Source organism: Lutra lutra, chromosome 10 (assembly GCF_902655055.1).
Source record: "Lutra lutra chromosome 10, mLutLut1.2, whole genome shotgun sequence".
NCBI lineage: Eukaryota > Metazoa > Chordata > Mammalia > Carnivora > Mustelidae > Lutra > Lutra lutra.
The window spans coordinates 107,404,522-107,427,379 of record NC_062287.1 but is presented as its reverse complement, the minus strand read 5'-3'; the positions used below and the strand labels follow the sequence as shown (position 1 = coordinate 107,427,379).

The 22,858-nt window shown below is 52.3% G+C and overlaps 2 protein-coding genes, 1 long non-coding RNA gene and 1 other non-coding gene across 4 annotated transcripts; 1 reads left to right on the top strand and 3 right to left on the bottom strand.

Annotated features, from left to right (window-relative positions):
• Nucleotides 1–314: 314 nt before the first annotated feature.
• SNX15 (sorting nexin 15) lies at nt 315–12,447 on the bottom strand. The gene is made up of 8 exons (XM_047692639.1): nt 12,100–12,447; nt 6,540–6,575; nt 6,078–6,198; nt 4,819–4,934; nt 4,553–4,700; nt 4,085–4,228; nt 1,171–1,422; nt 315–872 (listed from the first exon to the last, which is right to left on the bottom strand). Exons 1-8 carry the CDS (start codon nt 12,196–12,198, stop codon nt 766–768), a joined length of 1,023 nt encoding a protein of 340 aa, XP_047548595.1. The 5' UTR covers nt 12,199–12,447; the 3' UTR covers nt 315–765.
• Nucleotides 6,825–6,927, bottom strand: LOC125080263 (U6 spliceosomal RNA). Its single transcript, XR_007121286.1, has one exon. It is a non-coding gene; the product is annotated as a U6 spliceosomal RNA (small nuclear RNA).
• A 2,616-nt stretch (nt 12,448–15,063) lies between the features above and the next one.
• ARL2 (ADP ribosylation factor like GTPase 2) lies at nt 15,064–21,235 on the bottom strand. The gene is made up of 5 exons (XM_047692977.1): nt 21,090–21,235; nt 18,224–18,334; nt 17,960–18,122; nt 16,385–16,465; nt 15,064–15,517 (listed from the first exon to the last, which is right to left on the bottom strand). Exons 1-5 carry the CDS (start codon nt 21,152–21,154, stop codon nt 15,383–15,385), a joined length of 555 nt encoding a protein of 184 aa, XP_047548933.1. The 5' UTR covers nt 21,155–21,235; the 3' UTR covers nt 15,064–15,382.
• Nucleotides 21,236–21,357: 122 nt separating this feature from the next.
• Nucleotides 21,358–22,858, top strand: LOC125079403 (uncharacterized). Its single transcript, XR_007121109.1, has 3 exons — nt 21,358–21,867; nt 22,440–22,495; nt 22,677–22,858. It is a non-coding gene; the product is annotated as an uncharacterized LOC125079403 (long non-coding RNA).

Genomic DNA, 22,858 nt, shown 5'->3' with positions numbered 1-22,858 from the left:
CGCCAAACTGTGAATCCTCGCGCTTAGCTTTTGGGCACCTCCCAAGATGGGTAACCCCAGTTTCGGTACCTCTTCATCCTCCCCTTCACCCAGTAACCTGGCTCAATGGGCCTTACTGTCATTTTCTACTCGTTTCCCTGGAGACTGTTCTCCCCATTTTCTAGTTCAGGGGTCAGCAGACTTTTTCTGCAAAGGCCCAGATAGTAAGTGCTTTGGGATTTGCAGGTCGCAACTGGGCGACTCGGCAACTATTCACCTCTGCTGGTGCAGCGGGGAAGCAGCCACAGACAGTATCAAGTGAATGAATCTGACTGTGTTCCAACAGAATTTTATTTTCAATACTTAAATTTCATGTAATTTTCATCTGTCACAGAATACTATGCTTCTGATCTTTTTTCAACTATTGAAAAATGTAAAAACCATTCCAGCTCATGGGCCTTTCCAAAAAAAAGGCCTTGGGCAGGATGCAGCTGCAGGCCATGGTCAGCAGACCCCTGTTCCAGATGGGTGAACAGCTAGCTCAGGACCATGGGTGCGGCCCCCACAAGATACACAGGCGGGATCAGAAGTGTTTTGTCCTGATTCCAAAGTGGCAGTGCGGTCAAGGAGCTCTGAATTCGTATTTGTCTCATTGTTGGTCCAGTTACATACAGAAATGACCCCTAGAGTTACAAGACCAGGACCCTGGGCCAGGCCCCAGGGAGCGTGAAAAGGAGTGGCTGGCAGTGCTGGAGCTAGAAGTCCTGGGCTGGGGTTCACTCCTTCTCAGGAGGGGAGCTGGGACAGGTGCTTGTGCAAGATTTCTTCCGCTCTCTTCAAGTACTCAGCTGCCTTCTTCTTCACACCCTCCCGGCGGGCAGGTGATGGGTCACCTGTGGAGAGAGAATGGCTCAGTTGAGATCCCTGGGTTCAAAACCCTTAGCCAAGTCCTTAATGGCTCACAGAGCATCAACATGTGTCTCTCCCCACCTCCCTGGGAACCCCGTCTATTTGCCCCATTTTACAAATAAGAAAACTGAGGCTACAGGAGGTAAAGAAACTGCCCGAGGTTATGCAGTTGGTCAGTGGTGGCAATTCTGATCCTTGACTGGTTTGTCTCTCACTTTCCGTTCCCTTCACACCACCACCCGAGACTCCAGGCCTGACTTTCTGCCTTCCAGTCGTACTCACCAGGAACACCCTGCAGCAGGATGTGCACGCCGTCCCGGTAGCCCTGCAGAGCTGCAGCGAAGGCACCTGCCTTCTCATCCCGCAGAGCCTGGGTGATGAGCTCTGTGGCTTGGCTCAGATAGGTGGGGGCTGGCTGGCCTTCCTCGTCCTCCTCCTGCCCTCCAGGCTCCCAGGGTTCCTGGTCCAGACTTTCAGACTCTGCCTCCATCGCTGCCAACTCACCCATGTGGGTTGGACTGGGGCCTGCACCTTCTACAATCAGATATGGAGGGGTCAGGCCAGGCTGCCCTCCATTTCCCAGGGCCTGCAACCCATCCCCAGACCTCTCTTGTCCAGCAGGGTACCAACCTGCCGCAGATGGAGGGAAGCATTGCCAAACGAAGTCAAAAGCCATTCATATATAACAGACTGGCCACGATCGATTTAATTGGTGGAGTTTCTATGCTTTTGTAAAAACAGTATCACCTTCTGTCTGTATTAACATTAGTTTGCAGGGTCTGGGTCACTGGACCTACTTCCTTCCTGACTACAGTTGATCTACAAATCTAAGAATTCCCATCACTAAGTTTAACTGAAGGATGCCAAACCAGGGCAGAAATGCTCCAAACCCTGGAATGTCAGAGTAACAGATACAGAGAATCTCACATCTTACAACTTCAGCTGAGGACCCAAACAGGAAGACAGTGGGTGGTGGGTATCCTCACATTCCAGAGAGGGTTCCTTATAGACCCCAGGAATGGCAAAAAGGAGGCCAAACATCCCCTCTGCAGCTTATACAAGAGAAGGCTAGGGGTGCCTGGGTAGCTCAGTGGGTTAAAGCCTCTGCCTTCAGCTCAGGTCATGATCTCAGGGTCCTGGGATCGAGCCCTGCATCGGGCTCTCTGCTCAGCAGGGAGCCTGCTTCCTCCTCTCTCTCTGCCTGCCTCTCTGCCTACTTGTGATCTGTCTGTCAAATAAATAAATAAAATCTTAAAAAAAAAAATAAAGCTTCTTTAAAAAAAAAAAAACAAAAGGGAAGGCTAGCGATTTGGCCCATCTTTGGAGAAAAGGCCTTTGGCGGGAAGGAGCCAGAAACAGAAGCACCAGGGCGCACCACTGGCCTGGAGGGGGAGGGGCGGGCATTTCTTTTAGCTCCAACCCAGTGACCCTGGGAGGAGACTGGGGGGCCTCCTGCAGGAAGTTAAGATGACCTCTCACTTCCCAGCTGGATATACAGCCCTCCCTGTGTTGCTCATGGAGCAGAAGGCAGAGAAGTTCAGAGGATGCCCTAGCGTGAGTTCGAGAGTCTGATGCATGTGTTGAAGAGAGAGACAAGTGCCAGCTCCTTGCTTGGATGATTCTGATGGTGAGGGACTGGCTAGAGGTGCCCACAACAGTGGGACAAGGAGGCAACGCAACATCTGAGGGAACGGTACTTCCAGGCTTTGGCAGGGCAGGAGTTGGGGAGTTAAAATTTTCTTTCCTTTTTTTTTTTTTTAGGATTTTACTTATTTGACAGAGAGAGAGATCACAAGCAGCAGGTGGGGAGGCGGGGGGGCAGGCTCCCTGCCGAGCAAAGAGCTTGATGGGGGGCTTGATCCCAGGACCCTGAGATCATGACCTGAGCCAAAGGCAGAGGCTTTAACCCACTGAGCCACCCAGACGCCCCAAGTTTTCTTTTCTTTTTAAAGATTTTATTGATTTGTCAGAGAGAGAGAGAGCAAAAGCAGGGGGAGTGGTAGGCAGAGGAAGAGGGAGAAGTAGGTTCCCCACTGAGAAAGGAGCCCGATGCGGGACTCGATTCCAGGACCCTGATGCTTAATCAACTGAGCCACCCAGGCATTCCAGAATTCGGGAGTTTTCTTATGGGGTGAGGGAATGTCTGATGGGAGCTACTGGCAGGAGTCTTGACAGTTCCAGTCAGAGTATCTGGCCACTGGGCACCCGTGGGGGTTCAACTGGGGCAAGGCAGGCAGGTCCCCGTGACACCACTCCCTCCTTTCCCCCTAATCCCTTCTCTCCTATCCCAGCTATGGAGGGGCTGAAGGAGCCCCTGGAACAGGAGGAAGCAGAACGAGAAGAGTAAAGGGACACTCCTCCCAGGAGAGTGGGGTGGCAGTATGGAGCTGAATAACTGGGCCGAAGACTGAGGTCCCCATTTGGATCGGACCCGGCGGGGGGAGTGAACCCAGATGCCTGAAACCGATCACAAAGCTGACGGTCTGCCCAGGAGGTCACCAAAGGCCAAAGAAGAAAAGCCAACAAAATGGGCTTCAGAATACGGCAGGATTCCAAACTGAAACCCTTTCACAATGATCCTGAAGCAGAAGAGCCGCTTCCACACCCTAGCTGGAGGAACAGCACAGTTGGAGACTTTGAGAATGAAAAGGTCCAGTGTCTCAGAGCCTGGGACTCTCAGCTCCAGGACCCAGACCTCCACGGGAAGTGGGGAGGCTTCCCCTTCCATGGCAGGTCTGGGGTGCCCCCGCCATGCCTACGCCTCCTGCAAGAGGGCATCCTGTGCTGCTCTCTGAGTCCGAGCCTCACCCCCCTGACCAGAAGCCTGTCCTGCCTTCCGGATCTGCAGTGTGACCCCGAGCCGGCCAGGACACCCTGACCTTGGGCTTCCAACGGAAGGAACTCAAATACTACCAAGACAGTGTGACCCCTGACTGTTCCAAAGCTTTCTTAGAAGACCCAGCTCTCCCTGAGCAGACCTCCCTTTCCTTCCCCTGTGGTTGCTCACTGTCCAGGGGCATCCAACTCATGGGCCCTAGCAGCAGGGCACCTGCTTCCACTGCTCACTGAGGCTGCTCACTGCCCGCAGGGGCGGCGTGTTTCTAGGACTTACAGGTGCTACGCATGTTGGTCAGAGGCTCTGCCCCTGTCTCCTTGCCCCTACCGCAGCCCCCCTCTGCTTGTCCCAGCTTGTTACCTTCTCTGGAGAAGGGGTCGAAGAGGGCGAGCTCAGCCTCTGTGAGGGGGCCTCGGGCAGGGGAACTGGACGCCTCCTCGATGCTCCCGCAGTTAAAGAGGAGATCCAGGGCCTCCTGGGCAGGGCTGGATGGTGGGGGATCCACTGTGGAACCAATCATTGGGGACATTCATGCCTATTCTTATCATTTCCCAGCTTTCAAAATGCAGTTACCCTCTCACTAACTCCTTGTGGCGGCACCCAAGGGCATAGACAAGCCCACTCTTCACATGGGTTGTACCCCTTTTACAGATGAAGAAACTATAGCCTAGAGAAGGAAAATGGCCTGGCTAGAGCTTCTCAGCACTTTAGCAGCAGAGGAGCTGGGACAGACCCCAGAATTTTTACTAAGCTCACCGAGGAGGGAGTGTGTCCTCTCCAACACCCCCAGGTCCTCCAGCCCTGGCTCCCACTCCAACAGAGATGTACCTGGCACCTCCAGTTCCTCCAGGCCTCTCCTCTCTGCAGGGAGCGGCTGGGGCAACCAGGGCTCCTCAGGGGGTGGCGTGGGGATCAGAGGGGGTGGCAGGATATGGAGGTCTCTGGACATGTCGGAGGGCCGGGTCACCTCCCCACCCTGCAGAAGAGAAAGACAGGGACGGGCAGTGGGGAAGGGGAGATGGCCTCAGGGTGCAGCCCAGTGGGCAGGGAGCTCTCCCAGGCGCTGGGGAGGAGGGACAGGCAGTGACACATACCCGGAAGAAGGCCTGGAGCTGTGGGCTGTTGTTGAGCGCAGGGATGTGCACAGTGAAGCGAAGCAAGTCCTCGGCCCCCTTCCGCCGCTCTTCAATCACTGAGGCCTCGAATCGGCCTGCAGCCCCCAGGATGAGAAATGGGGAGAGAAGCAGTGATCCACAGGGGCCACTTTCCTTCTTCTGCCACGGAGGATCCCAGCAGCCAGTGGCTCTCCTCCCCATTCTCCCAGCAACCTTCCCAGGCTCCCCCAAGGGGGCAGGGACCAAGCTCCCTCGTCCTCCGTGTACCAGATGTTTATCAAGCACATACTACGGTGCAAGGTTCAGCAGGTGAATGGGAGGAGGGCACGGTGTCCGCTGTCACAGGTTCACATCTCAGGGGAGGTGGGCAACCCACAAGAAACAAAATAATTTCAGATGGCTCTGATGCAACGGAGAGGAACGTTAAGACTCAGGGAGAAGTGACTTGCCTAAGGCCACACAGCAAGCGGCTGCTTTTTCCCAGTCTCCCTGCTCTGTTCTAGGTATGCTGCGGAATTAGCTACCTCGGACCTAGCAGCCGGCTACAGTGCCCACAGCCTGGCATCACCCGCCGGCAGCAACCCTTTACCTTGCTGTGAAAGAGTATCTCCCGCTAGTCTAGAGATCCAAACAGCAGATCACTCCTGTCCACCAGAAATACGTCATGAGTGGCATGTGCAATTACTAATTTTCTTTTAGCCACGTTAAAAAGAAACAGGTTAACTCAACTTTAGTAATACATTCCACCTAACCCGGTATATCTGAAATAGTCTCATTTGCACGTGTGATCGATATATAAATTATTGCCACAGTTTACAGTCTATTTCAGTGGGCATTCGACCCATACGGCAAGCCTCGGCTCAGACTCACCACCTCTGGCTCACAGCTGCTGCTTCTGGACAGCGTGGGTCTAGAGGTGACACCAGCTTCTGGGGAGGAATTCTGGTTCTGCCACTGACAGGCCAAGCCCCTTTAGGACCCTGAGCCTCAGCTGCCTTGTCCTGGAAATGGGGCTAAGGAAGATGGACTGCTGAAGGGCTCCACACACACTGAAGGCTAGGCTGCTCCGAGCCTGCCTCAGTTTCCCCAGGTGTGAAATGAGGCTGTCTCTAAGGGCCCCCCCAAGAAGTGCTTCTGCTGGAGGTTTTGGGCCCCCATCAGGCTCCCTCCACCAGCAGGGGTCCCCTCTGCCCACCTCTTCCTCTATCTCTGGCCTGAATGCCTAGGTCAACACTCACCAAACACCTGGGCGCGGGGGAAGGCCGGGAACTCCTCCAGGCGGCGGAAGAGGTTGCGGTGGGTGTAGGCCAGGTCCCCGTGCAGCTTGCGGAAGTCGCTGTACCGCTTCCAGACCACCACCTGCCAGGGACGCAAGACTTGACCTAGGCTGGCAGTGGTGGCGGAGGAAAGAGGCTTTCCCCATTCCCAGCCTGGAACAGCACATGCGTGCCTGTGTGCGTGCGTGAGTGCGTGCCTGTGCGTATGCGTGCTCGTCTGTGTGCGTGTGTGCCTGTATGCGTGCGTGCCTGTATGTGTGCGTGAGTGCGTGCCTGTGCGTATGCGTGTGTGCCTGTGTGCGTGCATGCGTGGCTTGGGGGGCAGCGCCAGCTCCTCCCAGGGCTGAGGAGTTACCAGCTGTTCCTTTGCTGCTCCTGCATCTGGACCTGGGGAATGGTCCCCCTTCCTCCCAGGAGCCTCACCTCTTTGACATCCTCTGGGTCCTTCTTTGAGATGAACTGAGGAAGAAAGGCAAGAACCAGGTAAGACCAGAGGCTGACATCTGACACCCCCATTTCCCAGTAAAATCCAGCGACACCCCAGGTACCTCCCAGCCCTCATCGTGGCCTTTGGCTGTTGGCTACTGGTATCAAGGGGTCCTGGTTTCAAGGCTTTGTGTCATCTGAAGCAGTTTTTCTATCACGTGCTAGTTTTTTCATCTGCCAGATGGAAGGATCCCATCCAGACCCCTTGGTCCTCAGCCCAACTTTTATCTCAGTTCCTTCACAAATTTGCATGTCATCCTAGCACAGGGGCCACGCTGATCTCGGCATCGTTCCCGTTTTCTGTGTGTGCTGCCGAAGCGAGCACTACCTCCCTTCCTTCGAAGGCCCAAGTCCCTGCATCTCCTTCTGAAACTAGAGACCCTCCAGTTCTCTAAAGAGTGAGGTTCTGTCCCAGGAGCCACTCCTTCCTTAAGTGAGAAGTCTCTGTGGGCAAACACTCCTGAATGCGGAAGACAGCATCACTGGGGTTGCGACTCCTGGAAGAGAAGACTGGGGTCTGAGCTGGAAAGAAGACTCTGTACTCACTATGGTGTATTCATAATAATTAGAAAATAACCCTACAGCGTGGACTACTTGATAGTTTTCCAGAATCCCCTTTTAATTATCCTAGATCCCAAGGCAGCAGATACGATTAATATGCCCATTTACCAGATGAGGAAGTGGAGGGGCAGAGAGGGGACGTGACCTGTGCAAGATTACACAGCACATTTTGCAAATGACCTATCTGATAATGAGCTGATATCCAAAATATATAAAGAACTCCTACTCAACACCAAAAAACCAAAACAATCCAATTTAAAAATGGGCAGACGGGGGAGCCTGGTGGCTTAGGTCATGATCTCAGGGTCGTAAGATCGAGTCCCATGTAGGGCTCCGTGCTGGGTGTGGAGCCTACTTAAGATTCTCTCTCTCTCCCACTGTTTCTGTATCCCCCACTGGGTCAAGGAAGGAAGGAAGGAAGTAAAGAAGGGAGAGAGGGAAGAAGGAAGGAAGGGAGGTAGGGAGAGAGGGAGGACACGAGTAAAGGTAACTAAATCCCAAAAAAGGGGGGGCAGAGGACCTGAATAGATGTTTCTCCAAAGAAGATATACAGATAAGCAACAAACACATGAAAAGATGCTCCGTATCACTAACCACCAGGGAAATGCAAATCAAAGCCAAAATGAGATACTACCTCACGCCAGTCAGAACAAAAAGGTAAGAAATAACAACTGTTGGTGAAAATGTAGAGAAAAAAGAACTTTCAAGCACTGTCTGTGGGGATGTAAATCAGTGCGCCACTGTGGAAAACAGTATGGAGTTTCCTAAAAAATTAAAAATAGAAATACCACTGGATCCAGTAATTCCACTTCTGGGTATTTACCCAAAGAATACAAAAACACTAATTGGCAAAGATATATGCACCCTTATGTTTACTGCAGCATTATTTATAATAGCCAAGATATGGAAGCGCTCTACGTGTCCACCCATAGGTGAATGGATAAAGAAAATGTTGTAGATACAGACAATGGAGTATTACTCAGCCATAAAAAAGAATAAAATCTTGTCATTTGTGCCAACATGGATGGACTGAGAAGATACTACACTACGTGAAATACATCAGACCCAGAAAGACAAACACTACGTGATTTCACTGATATGTGGAATCTAAAAAACAAAACAAAATAAACAAAACCAGGAACAGACTCATAAATACAGAGAAGAAACTGGTGGTTGCCAGAGGGGATGCGGATGGAGGGAATCAGTGACAGAGATGAAGCAGATTAAGAGGTACAGACTTCCAGTTCGACTATAAATAAGTCATCGGGATGAAAAGTACAAACAGGAAACACAGTCAATAATACTGCAATAACTTTGTATGGCGACCGATGGTGAACTACACTTACCATGGTGAGCATTTCCTAATGAAGATAAATGTCGAATCATTATGTTGTGCACCTGAAACTAACATAATATTGTAATATTCTATGTCAACTGTACCTCAGTTGAAAATAAAAATGAGAAAAAAAAATCACATACCAAGTAAGAGGGACTGCTAGGCTAGGACCAAAACCCTGGCCTTTGCTTTTCATGCCAGAGTCAGCCTGAAATATCTTGGGTAGAAGAAACTAGATTTAAAAACTGCTCAGGAATATATATGCCTGACAAAGAAGTCAGATCTAGAATATAGAAAGAACCAGAGATCAGTACGAAAGACAAACAACTCGACTTTCAAAACTGGGCAAAATATGTGAGCAGGAAACTCCCACAAAAGAAGGTGTTTGAATGGGCAGTAAGATAACGAAAATATGGGGGCACCTGGGTGGCTCAGTCAGTTAAGCGTCTGCCTTTGGCTCAGGTCATGATCCCAGGGTCCTGGGACTGAGCCCTGCTCAGCCGGAAGCCTGCTTCTCCCTCTTCCCCTCTGTGATCTCCCTCACTTTCATGCTCTCTCAAATAAATAAATAAAATCTTAAAAAAAAAGATGAGAATATGCTCGATATCATTAGTCATCAGAGAAATGCAAATTATACTCCAATGAGTTATCACATACCCACCCACCTAAAACGCGGAAAACTGAAGATGCTTAAGTACTCGTGAGAATGGGAGTATAAAACGGTACTTTGAAGTACTGTACCACTTTGGAAAACTAGTAAATTCCTTCCTTCCTTCCCTTCCTTCCTTCTCCTCCACTCCCTTCCCTTCCTTCCTTTGTTTTTTAATGATTTTATTTATTTTTTTTTAAAGATTTTATTTATTTATTTGTTCGAGAGAGAGAGAGAGAGAGAGAGCGAGCACATGAGCACAGGCAGACAGAGTGGTAGGCAGAGGCAGAGGGAGAAGCAGGCTCCCCGCCGAGCAAGGAGCCCGATGTGGGACTCGATCCCAGGACGCTGGGATCATGACCTGAGCCGAAGGCAGCTGCTTAACCAACTGAGCCACCCAGGCGTCCCTGTTTTTTAATGATTTTAAAGCAATCTCTACACCCAACGTGGGGCTTGAACTCACAACCTTGAGATCAAGAGTTGCATGCTCTAGGGTCCCTGGGTGGCTCAGTTGGTTTAGCGACTGCCTTGGCTCAGGTCATGATCCTAGGGTCCTGGGATTGAGCCCCACCAGACTCTCCCTCCTCTGTAGGAAGCCTGCTTCTCCTTCCTCTGCCTGCCACTCTCCCTGCTTGTGCCTTCTCTCTGTCAAATAAATAAATCTTTTAAAAAAAAAGAGTCACACACCAGGCACCCCAGAAGCTGGTACTTTAAAGAGATGACCTAGATAAAAGTTCCTGGAGAAGATCCGGTAGCACACTTAACATCTCAGAGGCACAAGGAGGAGCCCTTGGAGGTAACAGGGGAGGTTTAGGGATCAGTTTAAAAAAAAAAAAAAAAAAAGGCCGACTTTGAATTTTCCGGAGCCTCACCTGTGGTCCTGTAAAGACTCAAGGTGTAAAACAAGGACAGCTGTTTTTAATTCCTCAGGGAATTAAAAGATATCAAAAGACTGATAGATCCATTTTTGTTGGAAAGTTCTTCTGTCCCTTTGGGTACATTTAGCATAGGGGTAAAGGCCAAAAAACAAAGACAAGAAACAAGTTCTTATCAGGCTCTGAATATTAGCCACCAACCTGGCCAACGTCCAACCACAGAGCTACTTAAACATTCTTTTAAATATTTTGTCAGTTTCAGTTAGGATGAACAGCAAAGGGCACCTGGGAAACGTAATTTCTAAGACAACTACATATGTAGCTATCAAATGACTGAGCAATTCCGCTCCTAGGAAAAAATGGGTGCACAGGGTGCACACCAATGAAAAATGGGTGCACGGGTCCCTAAAAAGACTTGTACATGAGTATTCACACAACTCTACTCATAACAACTAAAAAAATTTTTAGACACAACTCAAATGTCCATCAAAAGGAGAATGAATAAAGAAATGGTGGTATATTTCTATAAGGGACTACTATCACATGGCAATAAAACTTACACATGCAACAACATGGATGAATTCCAAAAACATTACATAGAGAGTGAAAAATGCCAATTACAAGTACTTGCTGTGCAATGATTTTATTCGGATGAGGTTCAAGAACCAACAAAACTACTCTTATAGTGAAAGAAGCCAGGACAGTGGTTACCTCTGTGGGAGAACTATAGATGGAAGGATACAAAGTCAGTCTCTGGCGTGAGGGAAATGTTTGTATCCTGATCTGAGCACTGCCTACGCAAATCTATAGGTATGAGAAAATTACTGAGCTGTACACTTAGGATTTATGCACATTACTTATACAACTTATGTCTCCGTTTTAAAAGATTTACAAGGGGAAACAACAAAAAACTGAGGAATACCGGCATGTGACTTGCGGAGCTGTGCGTAAATGATAAACTGGATACTCATATCTGCTTTTACATGTAGGGTTGCTGTGCAAGGATAAACAAGGAATTAGCAGCATTGGTTCTCACCAAGATGGCAGACGAACGGGGATAGTAAAGGAGGGAAAACTATTTCTCTTTCAAAGTCATAAAAACATACCGATGTAATGCATGTTACTTGCTTAAAAACCAACAGAAAGATTTACAGGAAAAGGTTTAAGTCCCTTGCCGCACCCTTCCCACCCCCAGTCCGGTCTTCCTAGGGACTGTGTGTGTGTGTGTGTGTGTGTGTTTGCAGAGGCAAGGGAGACATAAAAAATATGGGGAAAGCTGTTTTAAACATCTAAGATTCTGCACTTAAATCGCTCTGGAAGGAGGGTCTTTGTGTTTTCACTTCCCTTTAATAGTTACTAATGCATCAGTTTAATAGTTGCCTAATTTAAAATGCGAAAGGTACGAAACAATTTACAGTGAAAAGTCTTCCCCCAACCAGTTCTCGGGTATCATTCTGCAGATAAATATTACACCGTTCCTTTTTTGAAATTTCTCATAGTTTCCTCCCTGTATCTATAAAATCTGCTTATAACGTTGTTACTGCTTCGTAATCAACTTTAGTCTTTATTGACTTCCTGCTGTGACCGTGAAGATAGAGACTTGAAAATTTCTCGGGAGCTGTACGAATTTTTAGGCATAGATAGGTTTGTTTGTTTGTTTTTAAGTAAACTCTTTTAAAAGGGGTTTTTATGTAAATATCAAACAAACCAGTTAACACAACTTACTCCAAGAGACTGGAGAAATAACTAAAATGTGGACGGAGCCAGAGTTTTCGCGTTAATTTACAGAAATTCACAGTCTGATGAGCAGACACCACACATTGGGCGTGGGAACCCACCCCTCCCACTCCAAGAGCCGCTGTCCACGCCCTTTTAAAAGGACAGCGCCCTTCCAGAGCCGCACCCCCTCCCAACCCGTTGAAGAAGTAAACGCAGGCTCCTACCGCAGCCTCCTCTTAAAGGGGAAATGCATTTCTGCCATCTAGAAAGGGAGCGTCCAGCAGTGCCTTGCCTTAAAGTAAAACACTGCCCCCCCCTTATTAAAAGGGTAAAGGTCCCCTCCGGGCCCCACCTCACCTGCGCGGTCACTTTATACTCGGTGTAGCCCTTGGGGTGGGTCCGGGGGTCGGAGACTGTGTAGTGCCGCAGGAAGTCGTCCTTCGCCTGGCGGGACATGGCAGCCCAGCAGGAGTAGAGCTGACCGCCGACCTCTGCCTCCTCCACGCCGCCCCCGCCCCTCCGGGTCAGTCTCCGCCAGCCGCCGCCGCTCCGGGGCCTGCGCCCGCCTTCCTCCGTCCCAGGGAGCCGGTTGCAAGTGACGGCGCAGTTCTCGGCCGCGGTGTGCGGCCAGGGAGCGTCTAAAAAGTTATCGGTGGCTGGTAAAGCGTAAACTAGGTGATTTGAGAGTTAAGGACGGGGGAGGTTGGATCACTCCGCTCTGACCAACGTTTAAGCCCGCCCCAGCCTACGTGTCCAAACGACATCACCTCTGCTTCCCGGTTCCCTTCTTTTGGCTACCCACCTAACTTTTTATCGTGTCCAGTGCGTGCCAGGTGTAGCCAATCATTTCCCTGTCTCCTTCCTTAGGATTCGCTAGTTCATGTTTTCTGCAAGGGTAGAGGGGGCAAAATTGACCTCCAGAGCAGCAGAATGGCTTCACAGGTTCTGAAGTCACACTTCTTACCGGCTGCATGAGTTTCCCTTAACTACTGGAGCCCAAGTTTCTCATCTCCAGAATGTTTATAATGTTTATGATAGGAGATATTTTAATAGAATCTACTTCAGAGGATGACTCCCCCCCCCCCACTTTCTTGGTCTGTCCAGCGTTCACCGCCCCCTCTCCATTAGAACCGTATCTTTGGAGGTGGTTCTGTCTAGGTGTAGCCCTTCAGCTTCCTACCCCAGAATCCAAAGGTGCCAGCTCCTTGCCCCAGGTCCTGTGTGGGGCAGGTCTCTTCTGAAGCCTGAATTTGAGTTTCTTGAGTGAGGGATAGAGGGCACAACGCCAGGGCCAAGGGACCACCTTGTTCCTGATGTGCACTGTTGGCTGCGGATTGAGCCTCTGGGCACTCTGCTTTCCGAACCTGATGTCGGGCATCCGGAGTGTGCCATCAGGATGCTGTGAGTTCTTAGTATCCTTCCAAGAACCATCCTTTCTGCTGAAGGCGGTTGTGATCCGTGTCTAGGGCAGGCCGCTGGGGACCCTGACCAATACCAGGACAGCCAAGTTGTGAAGGTTCAAAGTGGTAGTGTGTGGGTGAAGCGTTTAAAGCTCATGGCCACTCTTACAGGGGACACTGTATGGCTAGTTTCCAGAAAGATACAAAGCCAACTCCCAAATGAGACTCGTGGAAACTCGGACATGGGGTAGATTATCCAGGAGCTGTTTGTGAGGAGGCTTAGATGGGGTGGTGTCCCCTTGAACAACACACACACACACACCTCTAGAAACCCCTTTTAGCATCACTTTTGTTCTCTCAAGCTCTCCCAGCAGGACTGGCCCCCAATCTCTTTCTTGCCCATCATTCTCTCCCCTCCCTGGCCCTGCATTGCATTTCCCAATTCCCCAATTCTCTTCTTCTCTTTTGCTCTGTCTCCTCCAAGCCCATTCCTATTTAGATCAGTCCCCCCCAACCCCACTACCCCTCCTGCCTGCCCGCCCTGCCTTCGGACTCCAACTCCACCATTTCCATCACCAGAATAGGAAACAAAAGAGCCCTCCCCGTGGGTAGGAGAGAGGAAAGCTGCAAAGGCACAGCTGCCAGCCCAGCTCCCCACATTCCCACCCTTGCGGGCCTGACCACAGGATGCAGACTTGCTGCCACAGCTCAGACACCCCCTCCCCTCCACAGGCCTTGGTAATGAGTACAACCTTGTTATTTCCTTGTCTCCAACCATGCAGAATTCATGCTTTATTATTTTTTTTAAGATTTTTTATTTATTTATTTGACAGAGAGAGAGCACAAGCAGGCAGAGAGGCAGGCAGAGAGAGAGGAGGAAGCAGGCTCCCTGCTGAGCAGAGAGCCCGATGCGGGGCTCGATCCCAGGACCCTGAGATCATGACCTGAGCCGAAGGCAGCGGCTTAACCCACTGAGCCACCCAGGCGCCCCAGAATTCATGCTTTAAACCAAGAATGCTGCTTACTAAGCTTTGATCAGAGACAAAAACCTGGAATAGTATGGTGTAGTCGTTGAAAGTGTTGGGTCCATATCCCAGCTCCCCCACCTCCTCGCTGGGTGGCCTTGGGCAAGTCACATTCTCTCCCTCCTGGAGGCTCAGTTCCCCTATAGACGGGATCCAGAGAGTCTGTACTGCTGAGGGCTGTTCTTCAACGTGATGATACCGGGAAGAGCTTTAAACAGAACCCAGCGTTGTTAGTGGCCACCGGTAGGACCAGGGCAGGGAGCCCTGTGAAAACAGCCACCTGTCCGGACATCTGTGGGGCAGCCCTGCTCCGGAGAGCGCCTTAGTCTTCAGAAGACCCTTTCCTGCTCTGTTTGCTTAGCAAGCTCTGCTTGACCTTGTCCTCTTACACCTGAGTCCTCTCCCCTCCCCACTTCCAAGAGTCCTTGAGCTTCATTTCTCGGTCACATGGTTCCCACTGCTTGAACCAGAGCTGCCCGCAGAGCTGTACAGGCAGTCCGCTGCCTCTGGGTTCCTGGCTGTGGTGGGGAGTTGGGAGCTGAAATTCAGCCCGTATTCCATTCAGCAAGTCATGAGCCCTGATGGGGGGCTGTGTCCCTTTTCCTTATTCACTGTTACCGTAAACTGCCCCTTCCCCTTCCTCTACATAGAGAACTTCTACTTGGCCTTCACACCCCATGTTAATGTCACTTCCTCCAGGAAGCCCACCTGGACTCTTCCAAATGGAATTAGTTTCGGCCCCAGCCTGTGCTCCTGTAATTCTTCATGTGTCCCTCTGACACAGCAGCAGTGAACCCTCTGACTGGAATGACCTGTTCCTTTCGGTGCCCTGCTACTCTGTGGGCTCCTGGGGGTCTCGTAGAGCTGTGGAAGCAACAAACAACTCTACCAGGAACTGGGGCAAGGAACGGTTTATTCTCACAGCGGAGTGCAGGGTGAGGCCCAAGCCTTGGTAGCAGCAGAGGCAGCCCCCTCCCGGCCCCAGCCCTGTCCCTTCAGTATGGCAGCTGCCCGTGGTGGGTTGGGAGGCAGGGTGACAGCCTGGGGCCACAGAGCAGCAGTGGGCAGCATTAGCAGCAGCGGCAGGTTACAGAGTGGGGTCGGGGCATTGGTCAGGCTGGCTGACTCCCATACCCCCCATGGATGGTGCCTGAGGAGGGCTGGGGTGGGGGTGGGGGAGGGCCGGATTGTGAGGTGGGGGGCATCCGGAGTGGTTCAGTCAGCTGTGAATATGCGGCTGGAAATGTCATCCAGGAGCCAGTCGACACCGAGCAGGAGGTTCTCACCGGTGACGGCACTACAGCCCCGGATGCACCAATGGTGGCTGTGGATGGAGTCCAGTTCCAGGGCCTGGAGAGGTGGGGGTTGGGGAGAGAGAGAGCAGGGAGGGACCCCCGGTGACCACAGGCCCTGCCACCCACAGCCCCTTCCCTCTCCTGGCCCAGGAGAAATCCGGGCCTCCCTCAAAGGCTCTCAGAAGTACCCCCCTGGCCCCTGGTGAAGATCCATCAGCCCCTCAGAACCCCTGGGCCCTGTGTACACCCCCAGACCAGCACTACCCCTCAGTAACAGCACAGCACCTGCTGTGGATCCAGGAGCACCTGCTAGGATCCAGGCCTTGTGCTCGGTGCCACACAAACAGCCTCCCATCCATTCTTTCCAAATCCCAAGGAGCCACAGGGATTGCTGGCCATTTCATGGAGGAGAACACCTCAGAGAGGTTAAGCAACCTGCCTAAGGTCACATAGCTCGTAAGAGACAGAACCCGAGATTCTAACCCCACTCTTTCTCACGCTGGTGCTCATGCTCTACATAGGAGGTTGGATACAATCTGGGGTCCCAAGGGCTGGCATGGAAACCCTGGCTCTGCATGACCTCGCTTCTCTAAACCCGCTTCACCCTCTGCAGAAGGATTGTAATGGCTCCTCCTGCAGGAGCCGGGGGTGAGGACCGAAGGGGTTCATCCACACCAAGATCTGGCACAGAATGAGGATTCACCACTGGGCCGGCCGCTGTTACCCTGTAGGGTAAGGTTTGCATGTCTGCCTTCCCCCAGCCTGGGCGGGGATAACAGCTCGCTCTTGTTAATCGCTCAATCTCCAGTGTCTTGCATACGTCCTGCCCCAGAAGAAGAGCTAACACATGCCTTATAAATAAGTTAACCAAGAAATGTGGGCCCCTTTTCCTCCATGGGCCTATGCCAAGGCCCGCACTCACCTCACGGATGGCGTTGGAGGACAGTGCTCCAGGCAGGTCCTGCTTGTTGGCAAAGATGAGGAGGGTGGCTCCAGCCAGACGCTGGGGGGAGAGAAATGGGGAAGGTGGGGAGTGGGGACTCAGAGGGCAGCCCCGCCTCTCCTCTGATCACCCAGAGCAGGTGGGGTCAGAGAGCAACCTGGAAAATTAGGGTAAGGCCTCAGGGTGTTTGGAGAGGCCCAAACAGGGTAATGAATGTAGACGTGCCTTGTGAGTCCAGCCATATGTGAGGAGGGGGCAGGGAAGGAAGGAGCCCTAGGTGGGGGCCCAGCAGGAACCTCTCTCCTCCATGCCTCAGTTTCTTCCTCCATAAATGGGAAGGGGGTGATGGACAAGATAATGAGCCCTTTGTTCTAGATTGTTCTGTGATGGCCTGAGCTGTACAAAGAATGCAATCATCCCAAGGCCACGGGGTCTGCTGGGAGTGACCCTTCTGTCTTCCAATGTCATGTAGCTCTTCCACTGTTCACTACCCTGCTGGGCCTCTCTCTCTGCCTCTGCTTCCAGTTCCTTCCACGCGTGTTTCTGACTGGGAGTCCCTTCAGGTAGGTAGGTGAATCTGGGCCTGATAAAAGGCCTCCAGGTGCAAAAAAAAGAAAAGGCCTTGAGGTGCCAGGCCAGGGCTGAGCACAAACAGTCACGATCTCACTGGACCTGCCTGACACCCCCTGGAGGTGGCTAGTGCTAGACCAGGTGACCGCGCCCCTGTATGCCCAGAATGGTCCTGTTTGTCTGTTGTCCCTGCATAATTAGGAACAAGTCCCTCTTTCGTTCTTAAAAGTGTCCTGGTTTTCAACTAAATTCAAGTGTTGTAAGCTGGATCAAGTCCTGGGGCAGAAAAAAAGGGCATTAATAGAAAAACTGGTGAAATGTAAGTAGAATCTACAGTCAAGAATAACTTGCCAATGTTAATTTCTTTGTTTTGACAAATGCAGGTAGTTATGTGCGATGTTACCACTAGGGGAAGCAGGACGAACAGCAGACAGGGTATCTCTTCAAACTCCTTGCAACTTTTCTGTAAACCTAAAATTTTATTTAAAGAAAACTGTTTGGGACCAGATAATGAGTTATATGATCCCCCTAATTCTAATGCCCATCTTAAAAATGAGGACATGAGGGTTCAGAGAGGCTAAGTGTCTTGCCTACAGCAAAGAGTCCAACTCCTGAGCCAGGCTCCACTGCCTCCCAAAGCTTCACACACTGGCCTCGAGTCATCCTCCTTAAAGCCCCATTCAGGTGCAGAACCTGAACTCAGGGCAGTGACATCAGAGGGACATGAACCCAGGTCTCAGTTCATAGCACGTCCTGCCCACAGCACTTTGGGGCTTCCTGGGACCAAGCATACAGGTGGTCTCGGTCTCCTAAAGGGTGCTCCGAGAAGAAAGAGACCCCGCCCTAGGTGTTCCTCTGGGGTCATGGGCCCCTCAGGGAATCCGCTGAGGAAGGGGTTCACGCATCCACGCCTGGGCACCGAGTCTTGGGGGCTGGATGGTGCTGGAAGCCTGGCTTCCCAGGCTTGGCAGGTGCCCCGCCCACCTCCTCCACCAACAGGCTCTGGAGCTCCCGCCGGCAGTCCTGCATGCGTTGGCGGTCAGCACTGTCCACCACCCAGATGAGGCCATCCGTGCTTTCGAAGTAGTTCCTCCAGTAGGACCGCAGGGACTTCTGGCCACCCACGTCCCAGATGTTCAGCTTGAACCTGGGCAGGAAGGGGGGGTGGTGGCGAGAGGCTCAGCCAGGCCCCTCAACCATGCTCCCTGCCCTACTCCAGGGCCAGCCCTCCGCAGGGTCCCCGCTCACCCTCGGTGTTCCAAGGTCTTGATGTTGAAGCCCAGCGTCGGGGAGATGGTGTCAATGTCTTCCCCATTGAACTTCTTGAGGATGGTCGTTTTGCCAGCATTGTCCAGGCCACTGGGGCGCAGCAGGTTAAGGAGAAGTCCCCAGGCCTTTCTTTCAGGGGAGGAGTTGTTTCCCACCACGTAGCATATTAGTTGAGCCCGTGCCTGACACACACATTTATTGGCCCAGGATAAGTGGGAAAGGTTGGAGCATTTAAGACTTTCTCACCTCTGCCTAACCAAAGGCTGCTCAGGTTACTCCACGGTATTTAATAAATGCTTACTATGTGCCGGGCTCTCTTCCGGTGCCGGGGGTACCCCAGAGCCAAAGTCCCCACCCTGGGCAGCTCCTACTCCAGTACGGAGACAGTCGACAGAGGGCAAACAAATGAGAAACAAGGCACCGTCAGCTCGTGGGGAGCATAAGAAATATAACTAAGGAGTTTTCACAGAGGGCCGCCGCAGGAGCCTTCTTTAGCTGGGGCCCTTCTAGACCTGAGGCCCAAACTGCAAGGATCCAGCTTTCCAGAGGACTAAGGGAAGAGCCTTCCATACAGAGAGAACGGTAAGAGCAAGTATTTGAAGGTAGCCACCTGCACCTGTTTCTAGAATGTTCCAAACCCTTTGCTGCTGAGTGTGCAAATGAATGGGTGAGTTCAGTAGCTAGTGGAGCCCCACCCCCCCATCCCATCCTTCCAACGCTTAAGAGGGCTGGCACCCGAGAGGGGGCCCAGGGGACTCAAACCAGTAGAATGACGGTGGGAAAAGCTGTCTGGAGGTCCAGCCTTCATCTCCAATGCCCACGCCCCTCCCCCACCGCCATCCTCCACCAGACCATTCCCATCAGCTGACAAGCTGGAGTCTCTCCCCACAACCGCTCTTGATCCCTCTTCCCCTCTACTTACTCCTTGATTTCTTTCCCTTTATAGCAAATCTCCCCCCAAATGCTGTCCATACTCACCCTGTCCCATTTCTGTCTTCCTGCTCTTTCTTGAACCCGTGAGACTTTTGCTCCCACTGCTTCCCTGAAACTGCTCTGGCCAAAGTCCCTAAAGACCTCACGTTCTTCTCCGGCTGGGCCATCCTCAGCCCCCCTCTTCCTCCCCATCTCCAACCTCCATTCCCTTGCCTGGTTCCCACTGCCCCAGCCTATTATCCAGGCATGCCTCAGTGCTCCTCTATCCACATTCATCCCTTAGTGCTCTCACCCAGGATCACGACTTCAAATACCATCTTTATGCTCATGACTTCCAAATGTACACATCCCACCCAGCTCCTCCCCTGGACTCAGTCCCTCTATCCAACTGCCCATCTGACACTTACACGGGAGTGCCACACCCCGAGTTCCCATCTTTCTGAACCTGCTCCCTATTCCTTCCCCATCTCAGCAAGTGGTTCTTCATTCTCTGAACTGCTCAGGCCAGAAACCTAGAAGTCAGACTTGACTTCACTCTTCTGCTTACACCTGAGTCCAATCTAGTAGCAATGCCTGCTGGGCCTCTGGTCAAAATGTCCCCCAACACCCATAGCTTCACTGCTTCCATCCTGGTCCAAGCCATCATGCTACAGCGCCTGTGTGTGGTGCAGCAAGCTCACACTTCATCTCACATCACGCTCCCCAGCACTTGTCATTTAAAGGAAAAGCCAAGAACCAAAAGGCCTTACATGAAGTGGCTCTTCTGTCCCCTCTGTCCTAATCTCCTTGCACACTCTCTCCAGCCACCAGGCCCTCCTCGACACACCAGCTGAGCACCTCCTTCCAGACCTTCCACTTGTTCCTTTTGCTTAAACAAATTTCCCCAGATAGCTACATGGTTCATCCCTCATCTGTCTTTACTGTCATTTTCCCATCGTGGCCTTCGTTGACCTTGTTTAAACTGCATTCTTCTCCATGCATCTTATACATTTATTTGCTTTGTCAACATCTTTCTCCCCACAGCATTACAGACCGTCCCTGACGTTAAGGATTTGTTTTGCTGTTCTACCCCAGCCCCTAGGACAGTGCCTAGCACAGGGTAGGCACTCAATAAATATTTAATCGTATGAATGAATTCTCTGTGCCTTTCTCTGAGCTCTTTATAACAAACACGATGTGAATATTATAAAGTTATCTGCGCACTTCAGTGTCTTCTCTGCCGGGATACGGGAGCCCCGGGTAAGACCCGCCCAGCTCTGGGATTGCAGAGTCGCAATGGCGCCTGGAACGGAGAAGAGGACGCGAGTGCAGGCGCCCGCTAACCAGACTCAGAAGGTCGGCGGGGCCCTCGGGCCTACAAACCGTCGGGGTAGTGGTGCGGCTGGTTACTGACCGGCCGTGCGGTCACAAAGACGAGATATTGCACACACGAAAAAAACAAACCGCGCGGTCTACACCCACCTCGCTAGGAGCGCAGGGTGGGCCCCACACACCCCCGGAATTCCGACCTTGAGGGCGGGGCCGGGGCCTGGCACCCTCGGACGTGGGGGAGGAAGGTCAGAGCCAGGGGAGACAGGGGCCTCACGCTCGAGCCAGACCAACGGGTGGTGGCATCCGAGACGCCTCCGAGCCCCCCTCCCCCACTACATAAGGACATCTGGCCCGGCCGCTGCGCCTTTAGGCCCTCACCTTTGGCCTTGGGAACGGAGCCCCCCCGCCCCGAGCCAGTGGTACGGCCTCCTCCCGGCCCCGCGCCGGGGCGATTGGTAGGGCCCACGTGCGTGACGCACAATGGGCAGTTGGTGCGCGCCGGCCGCGCCCCCCGCGCCCGGTAGGGGGCGCCTGGCACCGCCCGCCCGGCGAGGCTTCCCCCACCCCGCTACCCTCGCGGCTCCGGCGTCCGGGAGGATACAGCATGAGCAGTCGCAGCTCCCGCTCTTTCTGCTTCATCTTCTTCAGAATGGTCAGAAGCCCCATGGTTCCTGTAGCCCCCTCCCGGCCGCCGTTTCTTCCTAGTCCCGGGACTCCTCTCCCTGCTCCTATTGGCTATCACGCCCACCGACCGCGCAGCCTATTGGTTGGCCTCTCGTTTGGTCCCGCCCTCCCTCCCACGTGACCGCGAAGGCGCCCGGTCGTGCTGGTCCCTCTAGCGGTGCTGGGGGCTTCTGCGGGGCCACCCGCGTTAACCCTTCGCTTCCCAAGGGCTTGGGGTACGAGGGCCCCGCCATTCCTTCCTCCCCAGAAACCCAGGCTCGGCTGGGAACGGTAACCCGGGTTGTATCTTGGCTGCATAGGAAGTAGGAGTTGTGACCCAGGAGTCGGAATTCAGAGCCCCAAGGAGGTTGACAAGCTCGTAATTGGCCCCGTTCCCCGGAAACAAGGTCCGGATCTTGCTCGTCTTGGACCTCGGCATCATCCTCAACTTGCCAGTTAGCGGGCTTCCCCCTTCCCCCGCCTCCTGGGTTTGTCGAGGGTGGGCGGGGGATTCTACATCGCGGGCGAAAATGCCCCCTAGGGGCGGTTTCGAAATGTGCCGGGGCATTTTTGGGGTGTCCCAATTGCAAGGTACAGCCCCTGTCGTTTTGAAGGTAGGGAGCAGGCCCGCGTGAAGAATTGTCCCGCCCAGGACGTCCGTGGTCTCTCGGTTGAGAAGCCCTTTCACATGATGCTTATACCGTGGCTGGCATATAGTAGGTACTCAATAAATATTCGTTGAACGAATGACCTTGTTCAAGAGTTTGGTTCTTCACCTCAGCGCTCAAGTCCTGAAGACGTGGAGAAAACGAGGACAGGGAGTAGGCAAATTGTAAACTCAGAATGGGGAGATAAGCTTATGGTCTTAGGCTGAGCCCTTTCCCCAGCCCACCGCAGGGTAAATGCTAGTAGAAGGCTCTCTCCTGCTTGGAAAGAACAGTTCCGCCGGAGCTGAAGATAATGGCTGATTTCTGTGAATTTTTTCTTTTTTTTGAAATACTGTTTTCTTTCTTTCTTTTTTTTTTTTTTTTAAGATTTTATTTATTTATTTGACAGACAGAGATCGCAAGTAGGCAGAGAGGCAGGCAGAGAGAGAGGAGGAAGCAGGCTCCCTGCTGAGCAGAGAGCCCGATGTGGGACTCAATCCCAGGATCCTGGGATCATGACCTGAGCCGAAGGCAGAGGCTTTAACCCACTGAGCCACCCAGGCGCCCCTGTGAATTGTTTATAAAGCACTCCACGTTTTCTACTTCATCCCGCTGGCAACCTTTTTGTTTCCTTTTTGTAGATGTGAGAGTGGCGTGGGGAGAATCTAGAAGGAGCTTGGGCAGCAGGGAAACTCAAGTCTGGTTGACAGGAAGATGCTCCGTTTTTTCAGGGGCTCTTCATAGTGTTGGCCTAGAGAGGGAGAAGTCTGGAGCAATCCCGAGCTTCCAGTCCTGGAGAAGAAGGTTGTGGACAGATGAGGGCTGGACAGAACAGGGTGCCTGAGGGAGCGCCCTCAGTACTGTTTACCCTCCACCAGGCACACAAAAGGGGAGACAGCAGCCCAACTCCTATCCAAAGGCTTTGAGACACAACTAAGATCACAAGATGCCTACCACCCTGCCTCCGAGAGTCTATGCTCCAGAAATTCCAGCATCAGCACAGGAAGAGTTACGATAAGGAAGTTCACCGTGACAGGGTTTGGAACAACAAGAAACGGGG

Bases quoted from the DNA above. Each gene is read 5' to 3' on its own strand.
- SNX15 (XM_047692639.1), bottom strand. From the start codon at position 12,198: ATGTCCCGCCAGGCGAAGGACGACTTCCTGCGGCACTACACAGTCTCC. The intron at 6,576-12,099 runs GTGAGGTGGGGC...TTTCTTCCTCAG, and splicing joins AGTATAAAGTGACCGCGCAG to TTCATCTCAAAGAAGGACCC. The intron at 873-1,170 runs GTGAGTACGACT...CTCTCTCCACAG, and splicing joins CCTGCTGCAGGGTGTTCCTG to GTGACCCATCACCTGCCCGC.
- ARL2 (XM_047692977.1), bottom strand. From the start codon at position 21,154: ATGGGGCTTCTGACCATTCTGAAGAAGATGAAGCAGAAAGAGCGGGAG. The intron at 18,335-21,089 runs GTATCCTCCCGG...GCTGCGCCCCAG, and splicing joins GAGCTGCGACTGCTCATGCT to TGGCCTGGACAATGCTGGCA. The intron at 16,466-17,959 runs GTGGGCGGGGCA...CTCTCCCCCCAG, and splicing joins AGAGCCTGTTGGTGGAGGAG to CGTCTGGCTGGAGCCACCCT.